The sequence below is a fragment of the Antrostomus carolinensis genome, unplaced genomic scaffold, assembly GCF_000700745.2.
Source record: "Antrostomus carolinensis isolate BGI_N321 unplaced genomic scaffold, ASM70074v2 scaffold16447, whole genome shotgun sequence".
Lineage (NCBI taxonomy): Eukaryota > Metazoa > Chordata > Aves > Caprimulgiformes > Caprimulgidae > Antrostomus > Antrostomus carolinensis.
The window spans coordinates 1-25789 of record NW_010325481.1 but is presented as its reverse complement, the minus strand read 5'-3'; the positions used below and the strand labels follow the sequence as shown (position 1 = coordinate 25789).

General features: G+C 36.9%; 1 protein-coding gene across 1 annotated transcript in view; it reads right to left on the bottom strand.

Moving 5' to 3' along the window:
- The window catches only part of ATG10 (autophagy related 10), a gene marked incomplete at its 3' end in the record, with an annotated part of 61080 nt that extends 35402 nt beyond the window's left edge, over positions 1–25678 (bottom strand). The window contains exons 1-3 of the mRNA XM_010171236.1: positions 25605–25678; positions 24517–24642; positions 19531–19650 (exon numbers count right to left, since the gene is read on the bottom strand). Coding sequence (XP_010169538.1) covers positions 19531–19650; positions 24517–24642 — 246 coding nt within the window. The remainder of the gene's footprint in view (positions 1–19530; positions 19651–24516; positions 24643–25604) is intronic.
- Positions 25679–25789: the final 111 nt, after the last annotated feature.

Genomic DNA, 25789 nt, shown 5'->3' with positions numbered 1-25789 from the left:
AAACGTATTTCAGGACCAGCTGAATACAACTGTATTTACTCTACAGTCAGAGATAAGATATTTTTAAATATCTGTTCTTTGATAGTGGTAAGGCACAATTTAAGAGACAGATCAAAAGATGGAAAGAAAAAAGAAAGGAGGAAAAACTGCTCATTCTGCTCTCCTTATTCTGAAAATCAAACTATTTGTAATCTAATTCTGGCAGTCTGCAACTGCTCTAAAAGTACTCTCTGACTACAACGGGCTCACTCCCTTCCTTACCAAAGTATTTCATCAATTCATTTCCCTCCTACTCTTAACACTTGTTTCTATTCATTCACTCCTTGCATCTCTACATATTATTAGTAAGTTCAGTTCAAAGTGTTCAGTTCTAAATAATTAGTATTTGAAAATTTTTGAGGCACTTGATTTTGATTTGATTTGCTTAAACACTTTGGTGTATTACTCATGTACGGTTGTTAAATGTTCTTCAGTCACTAAAGAAAACTGTTTACGCTTTTTAATTACATATTATTTACATCTTTGAAGAGTGCTGTCCTTTATGAAGGATTTCACAGGTATAAGGGAACAACTCATCACAGCAAGATTTGTAGACCTGACTGAAAAAACAGATACCAGTCACTGGAACGCCTACAACATAACCAGCTGTCACTACAGTAGACGCTTATAAAATCGATGTTCACGCGTAGTTAGGGGATCTACGATAAAGGATTGCCTTTGAAAAACAACAGGTAGGAGGTGATTCTCAGATATGGTTTAAAATAACACCAACAGTCAAAATGTGAAAGCACCAGCTAAATAAAATACTGTGAGGGCACCTTCCAGAACACTAAATGTATCAGATTACAAGAGGGATTTTAGCTGAAGATAATCAAGTGCATTGACTGGACGACACCAGTAACAACTTCATTCATGTTATTTTTCTATTTCTTCCTTTTTATCAATATTTCTGTCACAGTAGTATTTGGGCAGTTTTCAGAAAGAAGGTTTTTAAAAAAGGACATTAAAGTCTAGCTATGCTTACAGGTTAGTTTCTAGAGATGGATTTGAAATAAAATTCTGTAATGAGATTCTACTGTGGCAGCAGAATGCTCTTTTTGTGCAGAAACAAAGAAAATAAGTAACTTCAGTAAAAGAGGTGAAAAACCTGAATAACTACATGGATCAGTAAATAAAATTTAATACAACAAATCTTATTAGCAGTGGCAAAAAATACCTTGTCTAGATTACTGATGGCCAGATTATTCTGGGTGCTCAAGAAGCACTATAAAAAGAAGTTCAGACTAGCACCAGTGCTTGAAAACGTGGTGTAGAAAGAACTTCACTTCAACAGTAAGGTGTGATTCACTTTGATTCAAAAACTTGGATGTTAAAGAGCTTTGCATGCCTGGCTACTAAGGCTGTCACCTGTAAAGCAGAATCAGACACAGTTCACAGTACAGTGAATTAACTTCTACATTAACTTCTGTGAATGCGGGATAAAATTTTAATATATCCTTGCTCTGAGATCTGCTAAAGCAACCAATACTATAGTTATAAAATTACAAAGAAAAAAAAATCTTCAAATATGCAAAAAGACAGAGAAAGCAGGTATTCCTCATACTAAAAAAAAAAAAAAAAAAAAAAAAGCATTTCCATTACATTTTGCTTTCAAAGATGGCTATCTGCTGTAAATACAAGAGATGCCAAGCACTATACAGTGCCTGCACAGTAAGTCCAACGTTTTCCCTGGAAGTGTAAAGAATTTTTGCATATATGAAGAACTCCATAATAAAGCTTGGTGGAATCACTGGGCTCGGCGTATAGATTATGCATTTACGTCAGTACAACACAAACACACAGCAGCTTTGGATAGGGTCATGTATGTTGAGAAATTCAGGACACGCTTAGCAAGTCCTGAATATCTATATAACATAGGATCAAAAATGCTTCCAGAAAGGTCTAGCACAGTTTTACTATTCACAGACATTCCAGTCTTCCACTCACAGGGACAGATGTTTTATCAACTAAAGGTACGCTGGGTTTCACCACAGAATGCAATGTTTTAATATCGATATACCCAGCGTATTCTGACAGGGCTACAAGGCTGCCCATCAGGAGACTTTACTCACAGTTAGTCAAATGCACTGTGTGTCTTCTTCCCAGAGCATAGGTACTTGAAAGAGGAAAAAAAATTCAATAGCAAAAAAAACCCCAATCTTTTATTTATGTAAGCACAGTTCTTTAATCAACTCGTGTTTGTTTTCTTCATATTGCATCAAATCCACATGACAAAACATTTTGAAATTGCTCATCAAGTTGCTTGTTAAACATTGTACACTCAGAATTACCTTGAATTATTTTGAAATGTTTTGTCTGATTGATTTTTCTTTCCTTCAGATTTGCATCTTGTGGTCAATTGAGTTTTAGACCCAAGGAAGGACATGTTTTTTTCCTTCAGCTGGGACATATATAAGGTCTTTCTCATGTGGATTCTCTGGCACATAGTAAGTTATCAGCACATACTGCAAGTTTGCCCTCAGGCAGAGAACTTTTATGGTCTTTGTCCTCCACTCAGCCATTTAATTCCATAAAATTTACAGGAGCTTAATTATCTTTAAAAACCTCTACCTTGCTCAAATGTGGTTAACATCATTCCACTGATGGAAGATTTTCTGCATAGAGGCAAGACCAGAGACAGAAACACACATCACAGAAAATTAGATCAAAACAGGTTTTCTAATACAATGCAAAGAAGAATACTATATCTTGCTAACTCTTGGTAAAGTAGGCCTTTTGCATTCTCATCTTTCCAACATTTAACATTTTTCTTAGAATTCAAATTTGTGCAGTTACGGTTTACACAAAAACTGTGTCTTTGATGTTAAAAGGCAAATACGCTTCTACCCTTTCAAAATGTGGGAAAAAACCTGGGGAACGTGAAAATGAGCATCTAACAACAGACAGCAAATAAAATTATTTTAAAAATTAGAAACTCATGACAGTTTCTACCATTTACATTTGTATTTAAATGGCTGCAGTTGTAATATTTATTTTTGAAAGCTAAATAATTCTAGTTAATACCAGACCATAGGATCAACGTTTTGATTGCATATTCTCTTCAATTGTTCTTTAACTGCATTTCAACATCTTAATCACTGTACTAGTTAAACATGCAATAAACATACATTAAAACACATGCTGTGACACTGATGAAGCACAAGGACCCTACAAAGGAGATATTTAAATGCATTCCCTGCATCCCTCCTGGGATTTAGGATTTCATACAGGTAGCTTTTTCTTGCTCTTGCCTTCATTCCTGCAAACCCATGTAACTACTCAAGACAATTAACACCTTGCCTTAGCTTCTAAATCTTGGACAAAACCTTCAAAATCAGAAACTTGCATTTAGATTAGCAGGCTTCAAATACATTTATGTGCCTCTGTGGCCTGATATTCCGAAGCATCAGGTACTCAGAAGCTTCCATTAAAGACAGCCAAAGGACTCACCACTGCTAAGTATCGGGTCAGTTCAGAAATCTAAACTTAGCTTCTAGAGATTGCTAAAAATTGCCTAGATTTAGTCATGTAACTAATTCTTCTGACACACCTCGCTTCTAACCTGATTAGTATTATCTGCTAACATCCCGAAAGCATGGATTTGACTGAGCAGTGCACAAAGGAAGGAAAACAGAAGTTTCACAACCTGAAGAACTAAAAAAGCTGGAAGATGGAATTCAGTTTGCTTAAGCTAGACACTTAGTTCAGATTCATTAATTTAGATTCAAGGCTTAAGTTTCAACTTAGTTGGGGAAGAAACAATTGGCTTTGAAGACCTCAGACCTCCAAAGGCAGATCATGTGTGCATAACTGCTGCCTAAACTCAAGCAGGCAAGATCTTTATTTAGAGACAGTCAAAAGCACATACTGCTCTCCACTGATTAGACAGGAACTGAGGTCCCTATTTTAGGAGGACTACTTTACTAAGGGCAAGTACTGGTACACTAAGGAACTTTGGGCTACACCTGCATCAGCTAGTAATACAGCACTACAGGAACAGATCAAGGGCATCAATCATTGGTGCAGAGACCTCAAAACCTACAGTGCACACAGCTGCAAGATTGTACTGCAGACTGGACTTAGTTTGATTCTCTGAACTAAAAGACCAACTACACGTACTTCAAAGCTGTTCACAAAAATCATTCATTGGTTTGGAGCCTTATACCTCCATTAGGAGTTGGTGCCCATGCAGTACCTACCTGGAACAGATCTCCTAGTTTAATTTCCTCCAAAAATAATCTAGTTCACGTGCACCAAACCAACCAACTCACAATAAGCATGAGGGACAGCTGGGGTCTTTGCTCTGAAACTACACTATTGCTCTGAACCACAGTACTAATGCAGACACAGGCCAAACAAATGTCAGGATTTCACTATGGCTTCCATTCCTCCCTCCCCTTTTCTTCATCCCCAGGTGAAAATCAGTCATTTGAGTTATTACCAGCACTTTTCTTCTCCGTCTCACTGACTGGTATTGCAAAGCTTGTTAGTAAGTTAACAACATGCATAACCTCTGCCAGATGTGACTGATCTTGGCAAACAACTTCAGAAGTGCATTGTGGTAGAGCGGCAGACCAAACAGTATGACCTCTTAAGACCATTTCCAAAGGAAATTAGTCAAAAAAAGGCTACTTATAACCACTAGCTTTCCCATAGTACCACCAATAGGAGCTGTGCTTTCATCCTGAATGTCCTGGATACTGAAACACTTAAGAGAGGACCCGAGCATAAAATGCACCTTATACAAAAGTTTCACATTTATTGATTTTGAAACCTTGTAACACAGCAGCTGATTGTTTGAAATAGAAATGTGCATGTTATCAGCCTATTACAGTAATGAATTGTAAAAAGTGGCCACGATGTAAACAATTTTCAAACCGTGCAGGTATTGTTCATACCTCCCCGATTTTTTTCTGTGGTACCAATTACAGCTTTTTTCTCCAAGCTTTTCTCACAAGACCAAATAGGTTTCACTTAATTGAGCTTTTTCCTTTCTGTGCAATATTGATTTTTTTTATTTTTCTCCCACAAGTAACTTATCAATAGTAGATGAAGACCAGTGGTGTTCTAGCTGCTATAAACTGTTCCTTCTACAACGGGGTTCTCCAATCCAGTAACTGGCAGTTAGTATTTCAGTCACAGCACCTCTACCACGTAGGTATACAACACACAGTGACAAATTCCATAAACTACTATAGTTACATCAATACAGAGAACACCAAATCCTTCAATACAAAGGTGAAAAAGTTACATAGTAAAGCACCTAAATGCTTCCATATGCCAAAATTAACATCTCCCACGTAGTCTCAATTCACTCCCTTGTTGTTCACACTTTCTGAAAGCAAGACAAGATTTACATAAATGCATGTTGTTACATGGCGTTTGACTAAAATGGGTAGAATGCTAGGAATTCTTATAATACTTTCAGGAAAAATATAGTAAGTTCATTTACCTGTTCATTATTGCAGGACTGAAGAGATTAATTTATATTCTGGGAGAAGAGAACATCAGATAGATGATGGTGAACCCAGCAAGATTGTCTTGTTAGGAATGTATCATCAAAGACTCTTGACACATGACCATGGTTATTTCAGATGTTCAGGGAGGACCAAGAGTTGGACATTTTTAAGTGGTTTGATCTCAGAAATTACATATTGACTCCTTTATCTCCTGGTCTGGCAAGAAATACGTGTGCTTTCTCTGTCTTCACTCCCTTTCCTCCTAACAGAACTCTGAAGCTTTTCCTGTGAAAGCCATAAATACTAACCATGCCAGCAGCCTGAGGCCCATGTTTCCTCCAAATATTCCTCATGAAGACCTACGATGGTCCTTGTTCTGCAGTAAAGTGACAAAACCTGATGTTTCAGGTTATCAGGGTTTTGGGCAACCCTGATACTGCACCAACTGGCAACCAATATAAAAGGAAATGAGGAATTTGTTCCCTTTTGCTACTGGGAGTGAAAAGCATCAGCTCCAGCTCTTACCCATCTTTGAGTTGACAAAACCATCCTTCCCTCTCAGAAGGACATCTTCCTTTCAGTCAGTAGCTATCTCACAGTCCTGAAAATTAACCAGTCCAGATGTAACAAAGAAAATAACCACAGAGATTCTAAGAAAAGAAAGAATTTTAAGGCTGGGATGTTAGCTAACATAAGCCAAGAAATTTAAAACAGAAATTGAAATTTCAGTCTAAGACAGACATTTTGGCACAGATATTGCATGATTTTCCTTTGAGTATTGTCAGTCAAGATCCTCACTCCTGGGACTGCACCTTCACAGTACATTCCAAATATATACAACATGCGGAGATGCTTTGAAATTTCATGATATTTGCATTTGGACTGACATCTTCTTGTAATACGTTTGACACCGAGCACTTCTGGAACAAAGAACCGAGTCGATTTCAACCCAAGTCTTTTCCAAAGAATAACGGGAAGCTACACATGAATGAATAAGTGAACACCCTGCGACAGCAATGAATGCCTCTGAAAACAGCAAGTTTGCAGGCACCAGATGGAAGAAGAACATTATTGCAATTCCTGCATCCCATTGTGTAACAGCCAACAGAGCCGTTAACGCTTTCTGGTGATTTCTAAGCTTTTTAATGTGCTTTCCTTTGAAGGTGTTTTTTTGTTCCCTGTCAGTCTGCAAGCTAGGTTCAGATGTCTAGAAAATAAATGTTATTGGCAAGATATCAAATAGGGAAAAACACAAAATATAGAAGGAAATATATAATAATGATTGTATTACAAAAATCACTAGATGGACACAAAGCTTACCTTATAGAGCATGACCTATTACCTACAGCACAGGTCTTAACCTCTTAGGAGCCACAGCTTTTTCTCTTCTATACTACAGCTGCTGGCCTTTCTGCATCTATCACTTAATCCCACAGAAATGTCTATCTCATGATCCCCAGGAGTTTTTACACTTTATTGTTTTCTTCTTCAGAAAGCAAACTTAAATCTTACCTAATATATGACTTTATATCTTCCTCCAGAATTCAGAGCAAAATGGTAAAAGAAGTTTGAGTCAATTCAAATTACTTATTTCCATTGCTACCACCACAGATCATCATGAGAAAGTTACCCACTGAGGAAAATACTCCAGATTACAGGCATTCGTTTACATTAAGCAGCATAATTTCCTGTCCCCAAACGTATATGAACATTTAAACAATGTTCCTGTTACTTGGAAAGTGCTTCAGTATCTTATATACAGTAGAAGTGTCTCACTTAAATTGTCAATAAGCATCTGTAAGCTATGTCTGAACTAGCCCCTGGCAAAGCAGGGCAGAAAGATTACACAATATTAACAATCTGAATTCAAGTAAAAAATACCTGCTATGTATTAAAGATATATTGTGTTCCTCATTCAGGAAAACACCTGTATCTCATACAAACTCACAGAACCAAATTAATTTATGTTGTAAACCAGAATAAATAATTTTGAAATTGGGGCATTCAGAGTTACATTAGCATCAAATTTTAACACTCTGCTTTGGTAGTATCAAGTTGAGTAGCAGTTCAGTATGAAAATAATTATTATTTTCATAGGTCCATTTTTAAAGGACATATACTAAGACTTGATTCCTAAAAGGTAAGAAAGCAGCATCTCCTCAGTGTGTGTGTATGAGAAAAGATAAATTACTGTTATTATTGACAGTAAAACATTTCTTAAATATAGAACGTATCCTCCTGCAGCAGAAGTTCCTAAATCTCAATCAACTTCAATGCTATTGAGTTATATCTAGGAAGGACTAGACCTCAAAAGCATATACTGATTACACAGTATAACTCTACAATGTTCTTGAGGAACACAATATTAACATAAAACCAGCAGCAGCTGCTTTTTAATTAATAAGACTAACAAATAAGATTGGCAGCATAGAAAGATTTAGCACACAGGAAAAAAAAAAGTATGGGATTGCATCTTTTTCCAGAGTAGGAAATATGAACTGTTCTTTGTAACAAAGAGGAAAAAAGGATTGTTTCATGTATCTTGAGAGTGATCCATGTGAACAGTTGAGACAATGATGGTGATACAGTGTTGTGGAGGAAACAAAACTCAAGAGTTGGATCTCACAGCTATAAGGGCAGTAACAATGATTAGGGAATCTTAAGGTGAGTAAACAAACTGGAAGCTAGGATCACAATTGTGTGGCCTCACTTTGCAATAACAGCAATGACAAGCACGTTTAAAGATGGCACACTCTTCTTAACTGCCAAGATAATTTGCGGCTTACGTTCCTGATATGTTTAAAGTCTCAGTGGTACAACTGAAGGTGGTCTAACCTCAACAGCCTGAGAGGATGGAGTCAGGTCTGGCAATCCCTTGCTCCCACAGCATAGTTCTCTCGATTGTCTGCTGGACTGCAGTCCATGCTATACAATTCAACATATCAAAAGGGGCCATTACTTAAGAATCTTTTTAAGAGAAGTAAAATAATTTTCAGAAACAAATAGAACAAGAATCTATAAGCTTTTTAACGTTGGAATTTTCTACAAATCAGCAACATGTCCAAGTTTGGCCATGTTGGCTGGTTCTCAGGAAACCACTGCTCGCTCTAAGGCCCTAAATCTGCAGTATTCATTCCAAGTCACCATGACCTGTGACTTGCAGGCAAGTAATCCAAACACACTGAAAGATGAATCATATAATGCTGCTACAAAACACAGGCACTTGGCCAAAATAACAGTATTGCTCCAATACAGATGAGCATTGTCCCTGGAAAATTAGAGCATAATACTGTACCAGTACAATTTAATTTAAAAGAAACAAAGGAAGGCATATCTGAGAGACGGGCAGTATGAAGTATTTGGAGGCTCACCATAAAAAGTAAAATGCTAACAATTGACTAGACTGTGATTCTGTTTCCTTTGTGGTAAAACAGTATTGACAAATACTATAGTGTCATGTTTCTTGTTTGTGAGCTAATGTCATAAACATTTGAAAAATACAGTCTGGACAAAAAGACAATGGTCTGCCTGGAGTTAGGGCAGTGCATCATCAGACTGCCCCTGGAGCAGACAAATGCTGTAATTATGATTAATTAGGGTGTTGCATTCTCCCTTGGGACTTCCTCACCACTCCAGGAGGGAGAAAACTAATCTACACCTGGCACAGCACATGCTGCCCAACATGCTGGTGCAGCAATGCCACCCAGAGTGCTGGGAGCAAGGCTCACCTCCTTCACTTCCTCCACCCCTATTTGCCACTGTCACTAACTCAGGACATATGCATGGGCATAAAACAGGAGCACACCTCAAAACCCAGGCTTCAAAAATGCTGCTCATCATTTGGGTGGCTCTTTTACATCTCCATACCCTACAACGGCCAAACCAAAATTATTTCTGTATCAATTAATTTCAAAATTATTTCTATTACTCCAAAATCCCTTCCTTTTGCCTTCTTAAGGCCAGATTATTCCAAGCACACATGAAGAATTGTTTTTAGAAATGCAAGAATTTCAACATTAATCTTCCTTCTGTTATATTTAACATCCCTGTCAGTTTCAATGTACATGCTTAGAGGATAATCCTTTTGCATTTTGCATATCTCAGTGATGAATCAATTCTGAACAACTACTACCAATAAGTATCATGTGTTCTACTGAATCCTGAAGTGTACAGTCTTAATATGAAAATGCACACAATTTAGAGATTAGATACATTAGAGATTAGAGAATTCAGATATTTTACTCACACAAATTGTGAGTAAACTACAGAGAAAGACACGTGGATCTTTTATGCATCCTAGTGAGATTTTAACCACATACCTGTCCCCATTTCTGAGTTGTACTGAGTAAAAACACTGTATTGTACAGCCTCTTTTAACTCCCAAACTTTTAAATCTGGTTTTGGAGGTTTAGCTGGGGAAGTGCTTGGTATCTACTTGCTCATACAAAAGTCCTTGTATCCTACTGATACGCTCCCCTCAAACTCCTCATGGCCATTATCCCCAAGTACAGCACGGCTTTGGAAATGTCACCACGGTACTATGTTACAACACACGCTTGTTTTAACATAGTAATTAATATAATGGGATGTCACAGTGTGGCTATATGTGCCACCATAAGCACTGTTGATACTTCAATATATCGTTCCACTCAAGGTAGCTCAAATTGAACTTTCTTTGGAGGGAAAGAAAGGTGGAGGGGAAACAAAACATTCTAACAACAAACCACTGTATTGTGAACTTTTTTTTTTAAAAAAATAGTAACACGACAAAGAAGAAATGCCTATTTTTATAACAGTTTTTCTTATTAAGTCTACTACTGTAATATTTTTAAATTAAAAACAGAACAGATTTTAATTTCTCGCAAGCCCTTCCACTGATACAATTGTAGAAGCTGGAACCTCTGGATATTTTGCTCAGGTATCAAGACATGTCAAGCAAGTGGCTAGCAGAACTTTTGATGCAAAAGTCACCAAGTCTTGTAAAAAAAGGCATTACCCTAGCAAATTGAGAGGGGAAACACGCTGCCCAGGTAGGAAACCATCTGAATGGGCAGCCTAAGTATCTCTGATACTTCTGCTGTATATGCAATCACACACAGTTTTAAGGTAAATTAGTCAGCATAATTTACAGGGCAAAGACAACTGCTGCTGAAGTCCACTTTGACACCATTTTTAAAAATTATTTTTTACAATCTCATAATAATGACTTAATTTATTAAAATGGCACACATAAAAAAAGACAGACTGTAAATTTATGAAATGAAACCACACTTTAAAAATATTTAATTAAATTTTAACTTGAATGTTAAAAGTTTAAACACTTTAAAGATTTTTTTCTTTTTTGTCTAGATGTGCTAAAACCGCCTATATCATTTTTTCAAAACAGCTTTCTAGATGTAATGAAAAAAATGCCCTAAATGGAAACAAAGTAACAATACAGCTTTTAAATATCCATAATACAGGATTACCGGCCAAATTAGGGAGCTTATAAATAATTTTGTCAGTGGTATTACTAGTCTCTCTGAGTTCTGATTCTGGGAAAACTATCTTCACTTACCACAGTCTCAATGTGTGCTTCACAGGAAATGGATGGGTTTTTTATTGCAGCAGGAAGACATCCTGCTGGGATTCTGCCATGCCTTCAACCATGGTAAGTCTTAACAAAACTGTCACATTCAGTTACCAAAACTGAATTAGAGCATCTTTTTCTGTGTTTGAGGTAGCATTTATTTGCTAATTATTAAGTGACAACTCTGAATACTAAGATAGCAGATTAAAAAGTTGAAATCACTCTACACTAACATCTAAACTAAAAAGAAATCACTTTTGGAGGTCACACAATGCGGTTCTTCAGTTCTCCCAAAAGCTTAATAATTAGTTTATGGCTTTGCTTTGATATAATTTCTGAGGTTCGTGAAAAACTATTAATCTTATCCTACTGGGTAAAACGGAACAGCAATCAAAGAATGTGTAAGATAGAGAATTAAGATCAGAGTGCCACCACCCACAATAATAGTCAAGCCAAGAGCACATCATCAAGGCTGTTGGAAACTAACTGTAACTACTGCTAATAAGATTCGCCAGGATACCAAAGTGACACATAGAAAATGATCTACAAAGGTCTGTGCATGTGAGACAAAAACTTCCCATGTCTAACAGAACCTTACAAAGGCAGAAGCATTTAGCCTTTTCCATGAAGACTGACATCCCATCAATGAAGGAGCCCAGAAGCAGGACATATCTGGGATTCAAATGATTTCTGTCACCACCACATTCTTCCCTTATTGAGGTTTCTCCAGCTCAAGCAAAGAGTGTAATGTCTACACCAAAGTTTCTTCCAGCCTCGATATTTCTAAACAATGTCATTCTTTTGCCAAGCCTTTTCATGTGGAACACAGTTAATAAACTCCACATCAGAATATTTTCTTGTGGTTTAAGAAAGGCTAATTCCATTTTCAGATTAATACATTTTTAAGCAAAATCACAAGCATCTTCACTGCATTTTGCAACACACTTTAGATCTCCTTAGAATAAGTGGTTTCTTGATTTATTTTTTACAGGTTTCCATCAACCATCTGAGTTTCCTTTCTGTGACCTGGCATTTGAAAAGGTTTCTGGTACATATGTTAGACAATGAAGCATTAAGGAATTTGGAAGATGAGGGTCAAACATTGGCCTGGCTAATACAGAATTATGGGGCACAACACATGAACTAGTGGCCCGATTAAGGCTGAGTAGCAATATTTTGGGCTGCAGCAGCAAAGGGAGAGCTCACTCCTGGGAGACCTGATGCAGTTGGAACAGGAAGCCAAGCATGATGAAAAGGGTCTGTGTAGATCCCAGACAAACTAACAGTAGAATCTTCCTATCAGTGCTACCAAAGCTTCCCACATCAGTTTTTCAAGCGATTATTCAACATTTTTGGTTGAATACAGATGCAGCACGATTTACTTCCCTTCTCAGAGCAACGGGGAAACTATCGAAAGACTAAGTGTAAACTCACCTATTTCTGAGCAACTGCACTGCTCTTAAGCTCGGATCATTCATTACAAACTGATGTTTTAGGTGAGTATATAATACTTGATTTTCTCCCTCTTTACTAAGGTCCTTTCATTATTTTCTGCAGTGAGTGCTGGATTCCATTAAATGTATTTACATTTTTCTCCTTAAGTACTGTTTGCTGGGTTTTCACTTCACATGTTTTAACCATCCAACAAATACTGTGGTTATGCAAATGTTTACACTGAGTCCATCTTATTTACTTTTGCAGAAAAAATGAGTTGTTCTTAATTCTAAAAATACTGTATTTGTTTAGAGAAAAAATGATTAATAATTACTAAGAATTGTAATTTTCTAGTTGTTATAAACTGAACAGCACAGCTGAACAGCAAATCACATGCTATTATGAAGTTTAAGAAAGATGTCAGACTCCTTCCCACATCCTACATCACGCAGATCTTCACTTACACTAATGAACATCTGCCAGCAAAGGTGGAGTCCACGTCAAAGTAAATACATAACTTAACATGTTTGTGAAGCTCAGGGCTCATTTTCCAAAAGCAACCTCAGGTATTAACAGACCTTCAACATTCCCAACCTGCCCACTCCTTCATAAAAGCAGCAATGGCTCTAGCTTCAGAAATGGTTCCGCGCTGACTCACTTCTTCTGCAATACCCAGAAGAGCTGAGACAAACCACACACAGAGAATTATTACTCCAAGTTATTGCTTCCCTTGAGCTATTTGAATAACAAACAAAAAGAATACATAAAGTGAATCCAGATTTTCCTATTTTACTCTTTTAGAATATAAGCTCTTTGAGGCAGAAGGACTGTCTTCATTTTGAATTTGGTACAGTATTTTTCACCTTATCAACAATACAGGTAATTGTTCTGTCCTTGCTTAAAATGTGTCTACACAGCACTTAACAAAAGCTGGAGCTGGATGATGGTAAATACTAAAGTCTCAAATGAAAGCCATCGTTTCAGTGCAGTTGGCTATCTGGGTTGGCTTATAATGAAGTAAATGAAATATGACTTTATAGCATTTGAATAATTTCAATCATAGGGAGGAAAAAAACCTTCTGTTCGCTGTGATTTATTTAGACTGGAAAAAAGAAGAATGATTGTAAATGAAATATGACTTTATAGCATTTGAATCATTTCAATCATAGGGAGGAAAAAAAACCTTCTGTTTGCTGTGATTTATTTAGACTGGAAAAAAGAAAAATGATTGAAAAAGGAAAAAAAAAAAACAAACAAAAAAATACAAATTGGGAAGGGTAAGATTCCAGTTTCAGTGGAAGCAATAGCTACTGCCTCACACAGTCAAGATAGCAGTGTCCCTCAAAACCAAGCCAAGGTTAAGTTCATCAAACTTATTACCTTACACAGCTGGTCATCATTGCGTCTATTCTCAGTGAAGACCTTGTGATGAACAACTTAAATTAATCTCTTTTATAAATTTGGGCAATAGAAGATTGTCAATACAGAAATATTTGAAACATGTTTCCACATTTAGAAAAGAAGATGCAATTCCTTGTTCACTGATACAGACCCTGACAGATCTCCTGGCAGGACAATTTGATTTGAATCAAGAAAGAATTATACACTGAAGATTGTTGTTGAATTAACCAGAACACAGTATGGTGGTTACACAAGATTTATGCTGTCTGCAGAAAAGTACAGATGACACTCATCTGGCATAAAATCAGGACAGCACAGAAAGACAACAACTGATTCGATAAAAAATTTAACCACAACAAAATTGCAACTTAAAAAATTTCAAATGGCACTGTGTGTTTGTATCAGTTCCTTGCTTTGCATCTTATGCTATTTTTATTCTATTGCAAGATACTCTACAAGACTGATGAACTCTTCAGCTCATATCCTAGGGACAGAGTCCGATCTCACTGGTTAGAAGGGTGTCCTACACAAACTTGGTCAAAAGTTTGTTTATAGTTAGTCACAATGTCAGAAGTTTGATTACAGTTAGTCACGATGTCATTAGTAGTTTCTGTTTACCAATCTGGATGTTAAAATAAACATCTTGATTCAACTAAATCCACAGAAATCAGAGAATGGCATTCCAGAGCAATACTCTCAACTCTTTTCTAGTAAAGATGGCAAATGGAAAGATAAGGTCTGCATAAAAGAGGATCCCCAGGCACCTGGTTAAACAGCTTGACAACTCAGTGACTGCCAAATACAAAGAGAGAAACTTGTTTTCAACTGCTCTAGGTGTTAGCATCTGTCTCCAGATACCTTGCTCTATAGTGTCAGTGCATCTGTATGGACATAAACCCTTTTTTACATTTACCTTCACCTAAGCTTGTGTTAAGGGTCATTTCAACATAAAGAGTAAAATCCACCTCATGATGCTTATACTGAACTCACTTAAAGCTGTGAGCCTTCCCACACCTCCCAGCACCTTAAATACAGTCCTCAGATGAGTCCATAAGGTAATTGCTCTACTGCCCACAACAGCTCAGGAATTAGCTACAGTGTCTCTGAAAACTACCAGATATCAAAGGTTCACGGACACGCGAAAGGACAACAAGGAGACAGTCTGAATTCTGCAGGTTTGCTAACGAGCTGAAGAACTATCAATTATTATGTGTATGGCAGAAGCCTTCAGGTTCCAGAAAATCAAAAACCTGCTTCATACTAGACAACATGCCGAACAGCACGGGGGTTCCCAACCCTGTTCTCAGCTTCTCTTGTCCTCCTGCTGGTCCCACAGATCAGGCTGCCCCCCATTACAGCAACGTACTGACAATCAGCCGGTCCTTAGTGTCTCACACCTGCAATACAGGAACCTCTGTGCAAGTAAGATTTTCCACCACGAGCTCGAACACAGCACCTGGCACCACCATCCTCCCAAAAAGGGCAGTACTTGGGCATACTGTGCAGATCCGTTACATGTCCTGACTGTGACTCCCAGTATCACAAAGGCCACAGTGCTCCACAGCAAAAGCATGCCAGTCTCAGTGTAAGGATTTCAATCAAAGCTTAAACCAATGTCAGTTGCTCCAATGGCTTATGCTTAATCTTTTTCTTTTTCTTTCTTTTTTTTTTTTGAGTTGCTACTTTACATAATACAGCCCTCAACTAAGTATAAGCTTTACCATCAAAGTGAAACCTCAGCCTCAGTGAAGGCACCAGCAAAAATTACTATTTCTTTTATTGAACTCAGATCCATATTTTGTTGTACAAGATTGACAAAAGGCAGACATCTACATCCAGGTTAACCATCTGGCTTCCCTTGATCATCGGGGAAGAAAAACAGACACTTTTTTGACTCATCTTCTCCTAAAGAAGACATCTAAAATAGATTGACTGATTTATATCCAAAAATGCTTTCTTACCTCCTCAGGCTGAAACAAAGATTTAAGTGACAAGTTCTATATTGCAGATACCTAAAATAAGCGGAAAGAAACCCACACAGAATTTTATTCTCGGTTTTTCAGATGAAAACACAACTTGTGTAAATGGAACCAAGCATACCCCCGTAATACAGACTGCTCTGTCAAAAAGATCACAACACGCAGTTATTCAGCGCTCCTTCAGCAGCAAGGCTACAAATATTTAGATACCAGACAATGAGATGGAAAGCTGGAAACATTAACTGTCCATAAGACCAACAAGCTGAAATAAACTTTTCAAATAATTTGATCAGGTTCCCTGGAGATCCCGTAAGATTAGCACATTTGTGATACTGTGATAACAGATAATTGATTTACTATTTGAATAAAGTTACTTAAGCTGTTCTGTGTATTTTCTGCACTGTATCATTATACCTCAGTACCTCTTCACAGATTAAAAACCAACAGAATAGTAATAATTTTGTTTCTCTGAAGTTTCAACATCCTAACTGAACTCTTTGCTACAACAGGATATACTCACCAATTTATTCAGCACAACCTCTTCCCTGATGCATCTAGTTCAATTACTTAAACAGGAGTGATATTCTCACTACAGATAACTTTCCTCTAACTCCCTCCAGCTTTCAAAATCTGCCTTCTGATTTTTCTTGTATTTTTCACCTTGCCTGTCAAAACTAAAATTATATTTTTAATCTCTGAACCAGATTCCCAAGAACAGGAGAGAAAAATCTTGTGGCCTCTCATGCCCTGTCATGTACCACCGTACATTTTTTCAACACTGGTTGTTCCTAAAAATGGATATTGATTACTCGGACCTTAATTTCATAATTTTTCCCTTCTTGCTGTTCCAACTTAATTATCTTACCTAAAACTATGTGTTATATCTCCCACCACAGCTTGAAGGAGAAGGTCAGACTACTGATAGATGGAAATATCTAAATAAGACACAAACAGTAGAGATACAATATAGAAAAATCTAGATCACAACAGTAATTCTGAAACTGAAAATTGTGAAATATGCAACTATCACACAATGGCCACACTCTTCCCAAAACAGACTAAAATTCTTACCTAGAGTTCCTTTAGACTGCAAATATGTTAAAATAAAATTCATACATTTTCTAAATAAAAAAAAGCTAAATATCAAAGGCATATAACCAGTATAAACCTTTCCAAGTCCTTCCAAGACCACAACTTTTGCTGAACTCTATTCATCAGAATATATGTCAATAACTTATTGAAAGAGATTGCAGTTACCTTCACGACACCATGTGATTTACAGGTGTAACATGTATTTTTATTTTTTTTTAAAAAAAGCTATTTAAATAACACACTTAGAACAGTGCAACAGGACTCTCACATTCAACATGTGCAGAAAAGAACATGCACCTTACACATGCACCGTTCTGCTTGAGCAAATTTAGCCTCTCTACAGTCACCATTTCCATCCTTCTCCTTAGTATTAAATGTATAGTTTTACTTTATGTATCCACAGCAAATTTCATTTTCCAACTTACTGGTGTGCTTCTCCATTTTCTAGATTAAATAACTTTAACAGCCTGGTTACCCTTCAGTTCAATGAAGAACATAAATTTGACATAAACTCTATCAGCCAGTGAACGTTTTGGAGAGAAAACTCAATTTTTTTATTATGCATAACCTCATGTCTTGGATATAATTTTCTAAGACCTTTTTTCTTGCCTCACTCTACTGCTACTAAGCAATGTAACAAAGGCTCCCTCTCAAAGAGGACCAGCTACCATTCAAGGACCCTTCCAACCTAGCCATTTCAATGATTCAAGACACAGAAATCCTTCACAGTATTTCAAGATGTCATTACCAATGTTAATAACTTGATAAACAATAGAGTTTGGCCTGGAGTAGACTGTTTATTGTTATATTTCAGTATATTAAAGACTCTGTTTCAGTATGTTACAGGCTCTGAAGCCTTTTTTGCTTTGTGACACTTCTTCTATAGCTGATACATGTTTCCAGATGAAGGACTCAATAGGGGTATTTTACAAGATTTTTTTTTTAAATACATTCTGTAATGAAGACTCAATTCATTATTTTAAAAAAGACACAATTGTCAAAAACAATTTGGAATATAAACAGTAATCTCTTCTTACAAGCCAGGACTACAGTATACAAACACTGTCATAGGGACAACTAAGTAACAACCACAGAAGCACTGATATAGCCTTCATTTTAAGAAACAACACAATTTAAACTAAATAAAAACTTAAAATGCTTCAGTTACCCTTCACATGACTTACATACCACGTTTATAATTGGTACTTATGAAACAAATGCAAGGTAATGACTCTAAAGATTATATGGATTTCAGTTGATGTCCAAGCTGGTGTATCAGCAATGGGGTTGTAAAATTTCCTCTGTTTTTTCAGTGGATTGAACAAGTTGTCTTTTTTGTATCAGAACCAAGCCTTGTTTCCAGCTTATTTTGTGCCATTTGAACCCTACCTGTTTCTTACAGCACTCTGAAGGACCAGGTGCTGCTTTAGTCCAGTCCTGCACTTGCACTGACTAGCCAAACTAAACATAACGATCAGACTTCTACCCGACAGTAAAAGTTACCTCACATCTACCCAGCCACCTGCTTTCCCTAAATTTTTAAGAACAAAATACTTTTTGATATCTACCCCTCTTTAAAATACAGCTGAAATCTGTGAGTGAACTCAAAAATCAGTAGAAACTACAACATCACAGACTAACAGACAGCATGATTGTTTTAAGTGACATTTCCTTCAGAAACCAGGCCAAAAGAACACTCATTTCAGACTCTGCACCAGAGTCTCTGTGGGGGAAAAAAAAAAGAAATCAGTGTGCTGACAAAAAAAGAAAAGGAATTGTTACAGAAAAATGTAACTGGAAAATAGACCAGTTGATAATATATAGAATACACTGTTTTCAGACAATCAGAATCCAAGATTTCTTTTCATATTTATTATAACAACAAAATAATGGAGTGAATTTCTACTGTTTATATCTTGATTAGTCAATAATCTGGAGGTCTAATACAGAATCAAACAAGCAAATAATTATTCAGATCAGTTCACTCTGAGTTTAATGAACGGTTTTAATTTCCTGGAAGAAAGAAGTTTATTCTCCTTCAAGAACACCAAATCTATTTCATTTCCCACCTCCAATTTCAAAAAAATTGCTCAGCATTTTAAGTCAGTTCCACAGTAGAAAAGTATACACTGAGTATAAAATTCTTATACACAACGTAATTATTCAGCACATATCTCCTCAAATTAATATTAACCTCCAAATTTTCTTTATTTTTTTAATTACTATTTACCTCTAAGGTAACTAATCTTTCCCTCCACCCCCTAAAAAAAAGTTTCCTTAATATTAATGAATCATAGTGCAAAGAAATATTATCCTTCCTATAGGATAAAAATATATACACAAAAGATGCTGGATCCTTTCCATTTCCTCCTAATTTTCATCACGAATATAGCTGTACACCTGAATGAGAACAACTGCAGGAAGAATAAATAAAAGCTGCTGGTAACTTAAGAGCTGAAATCTTTCTGGAGGGATTTCATTTTTAATAGTATAGTATTTTAAAACATGCTGTTCATGGTTTATTTTATAAACAGAAAAGTCAAAAATCTGAACTTACTTCAACACGTGTAAATAACGTTTGTTCACTGTTATCATTGTCTCTCTCCTTGAGATCTGGTGGGATGTTTCTGTTTCTCACTTGGAAGTGTGTTTTACTAAGATAACCATCACCAAGGTCCTGTGTTCAGAAAACAAGAAAGAAAAGAATCTTCTGAAACCAAAATGCTAAACACTATCACTGTTCTAGAAAATAAACAGAGCATGGTATTTAGGCATAAGCTCCAAGGCTTTTTATAGGCATCGATGACTGCACTGCTTTTCAGCACCTTCTCACAGGTAGTTTACACTGATTCCTGGTGTTAAAGGAAGTCAAAGAGCTGAACAATAAAAATAAAATTTAATACTTTTATTAATTGAATTGGACAATTGCTACCTGGGGACCAGGATGAGTGCCAAAGAACTGGGAGACAGTGCACTGAGGTCATGAAGAGATGAGCAGCTATTGATGATTTTGACCTATTTTAAGCAATACATTCACGCCAATATAAACTTCCCAACTCTTGGTAGATTGGTTTATTTTTGTTCTATTCCCCCTCTAACCTTCTTGAAGTCCTGGGGAAAAAATGAAATTTAAAAAAAAAAACCCACAACAACAAACACTTCAGCATTTATGTGTGCATAGTCACAATTTGTTCGCTTCTCTTGATGACCTCTGAGGGTCAAATGTAAGAGAAAGCATACAAAGCTCTACATTCTCCCAGTTCCCTTTTTATCACTCTACTTCACAGGCCACATGGTCTACTGCTGTAAAAGGCCCTTGTGCAATTTCAGAGTGGCAGGAGAATGTTTTAGGAGCTTTCCTCCCTTGCTGACCCGACTATCTGCACATACATATATTTTTTTTTATTAGAAGCAAGAGGAGAGAAAAAGTTTAATAACGGATCACTGGAAAAACATACATTCTGCAAGGGAGAAAGTATGCAGAACGCAAAGAACAGTAGTTGCACGTTGAGAACTTATTTCTCAAAGGAAACAAATAAATTGGTTTTATTAGCTGTTTCATTACATTTTATTTTAGACAAACACAGAAAGCATATGCACAACATCTGATGGAAAATGATTCTATTCAAAACAGTCTTTCTACAAAATTCATTAATGTAGCATTAAATTGCTTGACAAGGCTGCAAATTTAACTATAATTTAACTCTTTAGTTAATCTGTCATTGCTGACACAGTTTATTACATGTATTCTGACCTTTAAATCAACATGGGTTTTATTCTGACATACTGGTTTTCTCTTTCCAAGGACACTGTGGAATACACGCACCTCCAAAATCTGCTCTGGGTTTACTTTACGCTTACGGAGTTTCACACCTAATAAAAAATGATAATGCTCTCTACATGTATTTTTGTCCATGAATTTTTAAGTATGAATCATACTATGAGCAATTACCTTGCTCATAACTTCTCCTATGCATGCCTTATTTTCTCTCTAACTCTCATCAAGAGCATGAATTTGCCAAACTCTGCTGGATGTCCTTTACCAACTCCATCCTGTGCAGTGAAGAATTCAACATGCAGAGGACAACAGTGACAGAAAAGTTAAGCCTAACTTGGTGACAGAAAAGCCACTTTTCTCACTCTCAACACTCTAGTGGAGCTCCACTCCCTGTGGAGCTTCTTGCCGAACGTTAGCAGGACTAAAGCTACCTGCATTGGTTATTTATCCCCCTAAAAGCAGCAAAGAAAATACAAGAGCCACCCACAGAGGTAAAATGCCCCAAAGCACAATGAGCTTTGCCAAAGAAGGGTTGGATAATAGCATTCACCTCCCCAAACCAGTTCTTCCTGTCAGCAGAAAGGAGCCAAGCTCCATAGCCTTTGCATTCTATAGGATTTGACTGCCATAAAAAAATACCCACAGATGGCTGGAAATGTCAAGTTACCAGTGTCTGTATTTGAGAGCTGCATGTCAGAGGCTAGAGGAACGGTGGCAGGGAAGAGCAGCACCCTCATGTTGCACTCTCCACAGTGTTATGTATTTTGTACACTGCTGCCCCTCGTCCTTGAGCAAGGACTTTGATGCCATTAATGTGGAAAGAGAGCCCATTTCTACTCCAGCTGTCTCATGAGTATCATGTGCAAAAGCAAACTGATACAGCCTTTGGTACGGGTACCTAGATCCACCTAACTAAACATGAAACAAACACAAAGCAGAAAGCAAACAGGCAGCCTTCATGGACAAGATGAACTATCCATCCCTAATAACAGCACCCACGTTTAGCTTCATCAGGTCCTACAGTAGAGGTGCTCTTGGCTTTTTTACAGAATTATTCTGGGGGAAGAAAAAGCAGATTATAAAAATAAGTTGGAACATTTCACTTAAAGCTATAAATACAGGGCTCTGCTTGGGCCATGTAAGCTTATGTCACAAGAGCCAGCTCTGCAAAAACAGTGAGTATTTCATCATCTAAATTTAATCTCTACAGAAAACACAGGAACACAAGAACACAGTCCTACAAGCCTGGTTTACTTGTGTGGTCTTATTGCTATCAATGGGTCTATTCACGTGAGTATGGAATGAGGAATGGGATCCAAGTGCATTACATCAGCAAAATTAAGAGTGCCCCAAACTACCCACAACACATAGACTGGTGAAAAAAAAAAAGCAAAAAAGACAATGAGACATCTTGTTAACAAAAAAGCTTCCTTCCCAGACTACATACTATAAATGGATGGTCTCAGCCACCAGGTTTTTATCACACACTGAAATCACAGAGTCGCCAACTTGGCCCATTTAAAGAAAAAAAAAAAAACAAACAAAAAACCTTACAATTTTCTTATATGTGAGAACAAAAATCGATCTCATTCTGCTATTTCCAGCAAAGCTTCTTATTTCACAGAAAGTTCAAACTTTGACCCATGTATTAAATTCCCAACAGAGGCTCAGAGCATCTTTCTTTGTTGAATAAATCCTCACAAATATAGCCTTGGACTGAAATCTACAGTTTCAAATGGTTGCCTGTAAGAAAGGGTGCATTGTAACACCTGGCTAATATTTGCACTCTTTTAAACACTTCTCAACAGAATGTATCTAAGGCCACGATCCTGCTTCTTACTGAAATTCTGTTACATCTGTGATGAAAGGTTATATATGCTAATATATAATAATTGATATAGAAATGATGGTATATATTTATTCCGGGACTTCTTGCATTTCAAAATGGTACAAGCATTATTTTTCTCCCTAAAATTCATGAAAGCATGGGAAACTACTAAAGCCATTAAAGTAAAAAAAAAAAAAGAAAAAGAAAAAGAATAAATTTCTACAGTAGAAGGAAGAAATACACAGATAATAATTAATATCTCAAACAATCCATTACTGCAAACCAGTCAGAGAAGCAAGAGAACACGTGAAAATCTACATTGCCCATCCATCAAAACAAGTGTGGCAAAAAGAAATCCTAGAACAGCATAGATTTATTATTAGATGGAAAATAACAGAAGCATTCAAAGTAGAAAAAGCAAATATTCAAAATATTTCTGTTGTTATTATAGAACAAATACAAATTATGTAGCCATAAACCATAACTATTATGAAGTTTCCATTTACACAGTAGTTACACAGTCACAAAGTGGCTATCATTACGTATTTTTAAATCAGTACACAAAATTCGCCAATTTTCTTTAAATCTTCAAGCACTGTGGAAGTTTCAGAGAATTTTGGAGAAAGCCAGCATGTATTGATATATCTTTACATACTGGATAATTTGTGTAACTATATGCATACCATCCTGAGCAAAATAACAGATGACATCATACAGAATCCAGTAAATAAAGAAATGTATCAGTAAATGTAGTTACTTTTTAAGAAAAAAAAAGACCATGTTTGCTGATAAACATAAAGGTCACAACAATCTATGCTCAGACTTCCAAAGATGTTGATTCCACAGTGGAAATTAAAAAATTAAAATAATCCCTCACTAATCTGACACACACTAAAGGGTGAAAAAATGATTAATTCACACATCTCAAATGTAACTTAAAAAATGGGGAATCATCATGAAAGAATTGACTCTAATTTCTGTGGTCCTGTGAGACCAGTCTTGGCCCCATGCTAGTTAAAAATTTTATTAATGACCTAGAATAAATATGTAATTATTATTGGTGAGGTTTCAAATATATGGGAAAGCAGCAAATAATGAGGATTGATCATTAATACAGACATATTCTTCTGGTATTTGTGGTATTTCAGCTTAACGGGTTAAAGTGATCCTTGGATATATAACCAAAAGCACTTGCCTGGAGTAGGAAGGTTTGAATTTCAGTGATACAACATTCATTGTCTAGTTTTGCCCACAGGTGAAAAAAAAAAGGCTTTTATATACTGGAAAGGATTCAGAGAAGATCCACAAGAATGATTAAAATATTGGAAAACACGTCAGGGAGTTCAACATTTTGCTTTTACACTGACAAGGTTAGGGGATGAATTGATCTGAATCTAAAGTACCAAAACAGAGAGAGTTCTGATAAAACTCAGAACTCAGCTTAGCAGACAAGGTACAGCTAACAATAGCTAGAAGATGAAGCTAGGAATTTAAGATTAAAAGTAATAGCTTTTCTTAAAAAAAAAAAAAACAAATTTTAAGCATGGCAAACCACTCAGAAGGTTTGTTAAGACCTGTGACTGTTTCCCCATCATTGGGAATTCTGAAATAGAAGACTGCATAATGCCTTAAAAGACATTTTCTAATCAAAAGAAAAAGCATCTCAGGTAATCCCACCCCTCTGTTACAAAACAAGTTGCACTAAATCATCTCAGCATTTGTTTCTAGGTTTGTGAACCCTATCCAATAGATGTACTGGCCTAAATCCTCATGTAAAACCACCTATGCACTCGGCTGTTCTTGGACCAGATGTGTAAAATGCCATTTATTCCATGTGATGTAAAACCCCCTTAAAGGATGTTCCAGCTTGTGGTGGTTGTCAACAGTTCAAAAGGCCAGAAAGGGTATCTAAAAATTAACACACTGATTATTTTTACCTTGCTAGTTTTCCACTCCCAACCATCTCCTATCTGCTGGGAATGTTTAATAAGTTCTTCACAGTACTGCTTGAATCTTTTTTCTTCCAAAAAGATTTCCTCTTTGCCAGCCATGCTACAGGACATCTGCAGAGCAAACTAAATGTTAGTACTGACAGATAAAATTAACACTAAAAACTATCACTGATTTATCACAACTGAATAGTAAAATAACAAAGCACTGGGAAAAAAACCCTGTTTCTTTATGTAGGACAAATATATGTTTCTTAAAGCACATTAGAGAACCACAGATACACAGCACAGCCAAGGTTGGAAGAGACCTCTGGAAACTTTTTCTTCCAATCCCCCTGCTCACAGTAGGGCCAACTAGAGCAGGTTGCTCAGGATAATTTCCAGCTGGGTTTTGATTATATCCAAGGATGGAGATGCCACAACCTCTCTAAGCAACCTGTTCCAGTGTTCAATTATCATAGCAGTAAATTATTTTTCATCAGTGTGAGCTACTTCCATGGGCCTACTCCCTTTTCTCTGGGGAACTGAATAGCTCCACAAAAGCTTAACAACTCTAGTGTTTGTGGACACAGAGCTGACACCAGGGCCAGCAGAGTTCAGCTGAAGCAACTGTTCCTGCTCATGCCAGAGTACAGCTCTTGATGGCCCAACAACATGGCTTCAGGGGGTTATAATGTGCTTCAGATGAACACCTTCCTTACCCCCTGAACACTTCCCTCCCAGGGCCTTAAAGATAACAGAAAAACTCTCTTAGAGAACCTATCCAGCTTTGGTTTTTGCCTCCATTTCAAAGAGGATTTATCATAAATATGTCTGTTTCAATGTGCCTACAGATACCAGGAACCACTGCACCACCACATACAAATACTCAGTAACTATTACAACTAGACCACACTTTTTCTTCACAAGAAATATAAAGCACACAGCACCTCATGCAATGCTCATTATTTCTCAGGATTTGGCCCTAAATCACAACATCATTCTGTCTGCCCATGATACAAATTACTGATCCAGCACTTGAAAACAGGTGATTTTCAAGCAGTTAACTCAAACCCTCGTTAGTCTGTTTGTGCTACCTGGATGTCAACAAAGAGGAGAGGTGGAAACCGGACACGGGGAATGTCCCTGCGGTTCCCAAACGTCCCAGCCCGGAGGACGGACCCCAAACTGCGGGGAGTGTCGGTAACGGCAGCGCGGTTCTCACCTACGATTTAAACAGAGGGATGCGCTTTAGGATCAGCAGCTGTGTGTGAGGCCCCGG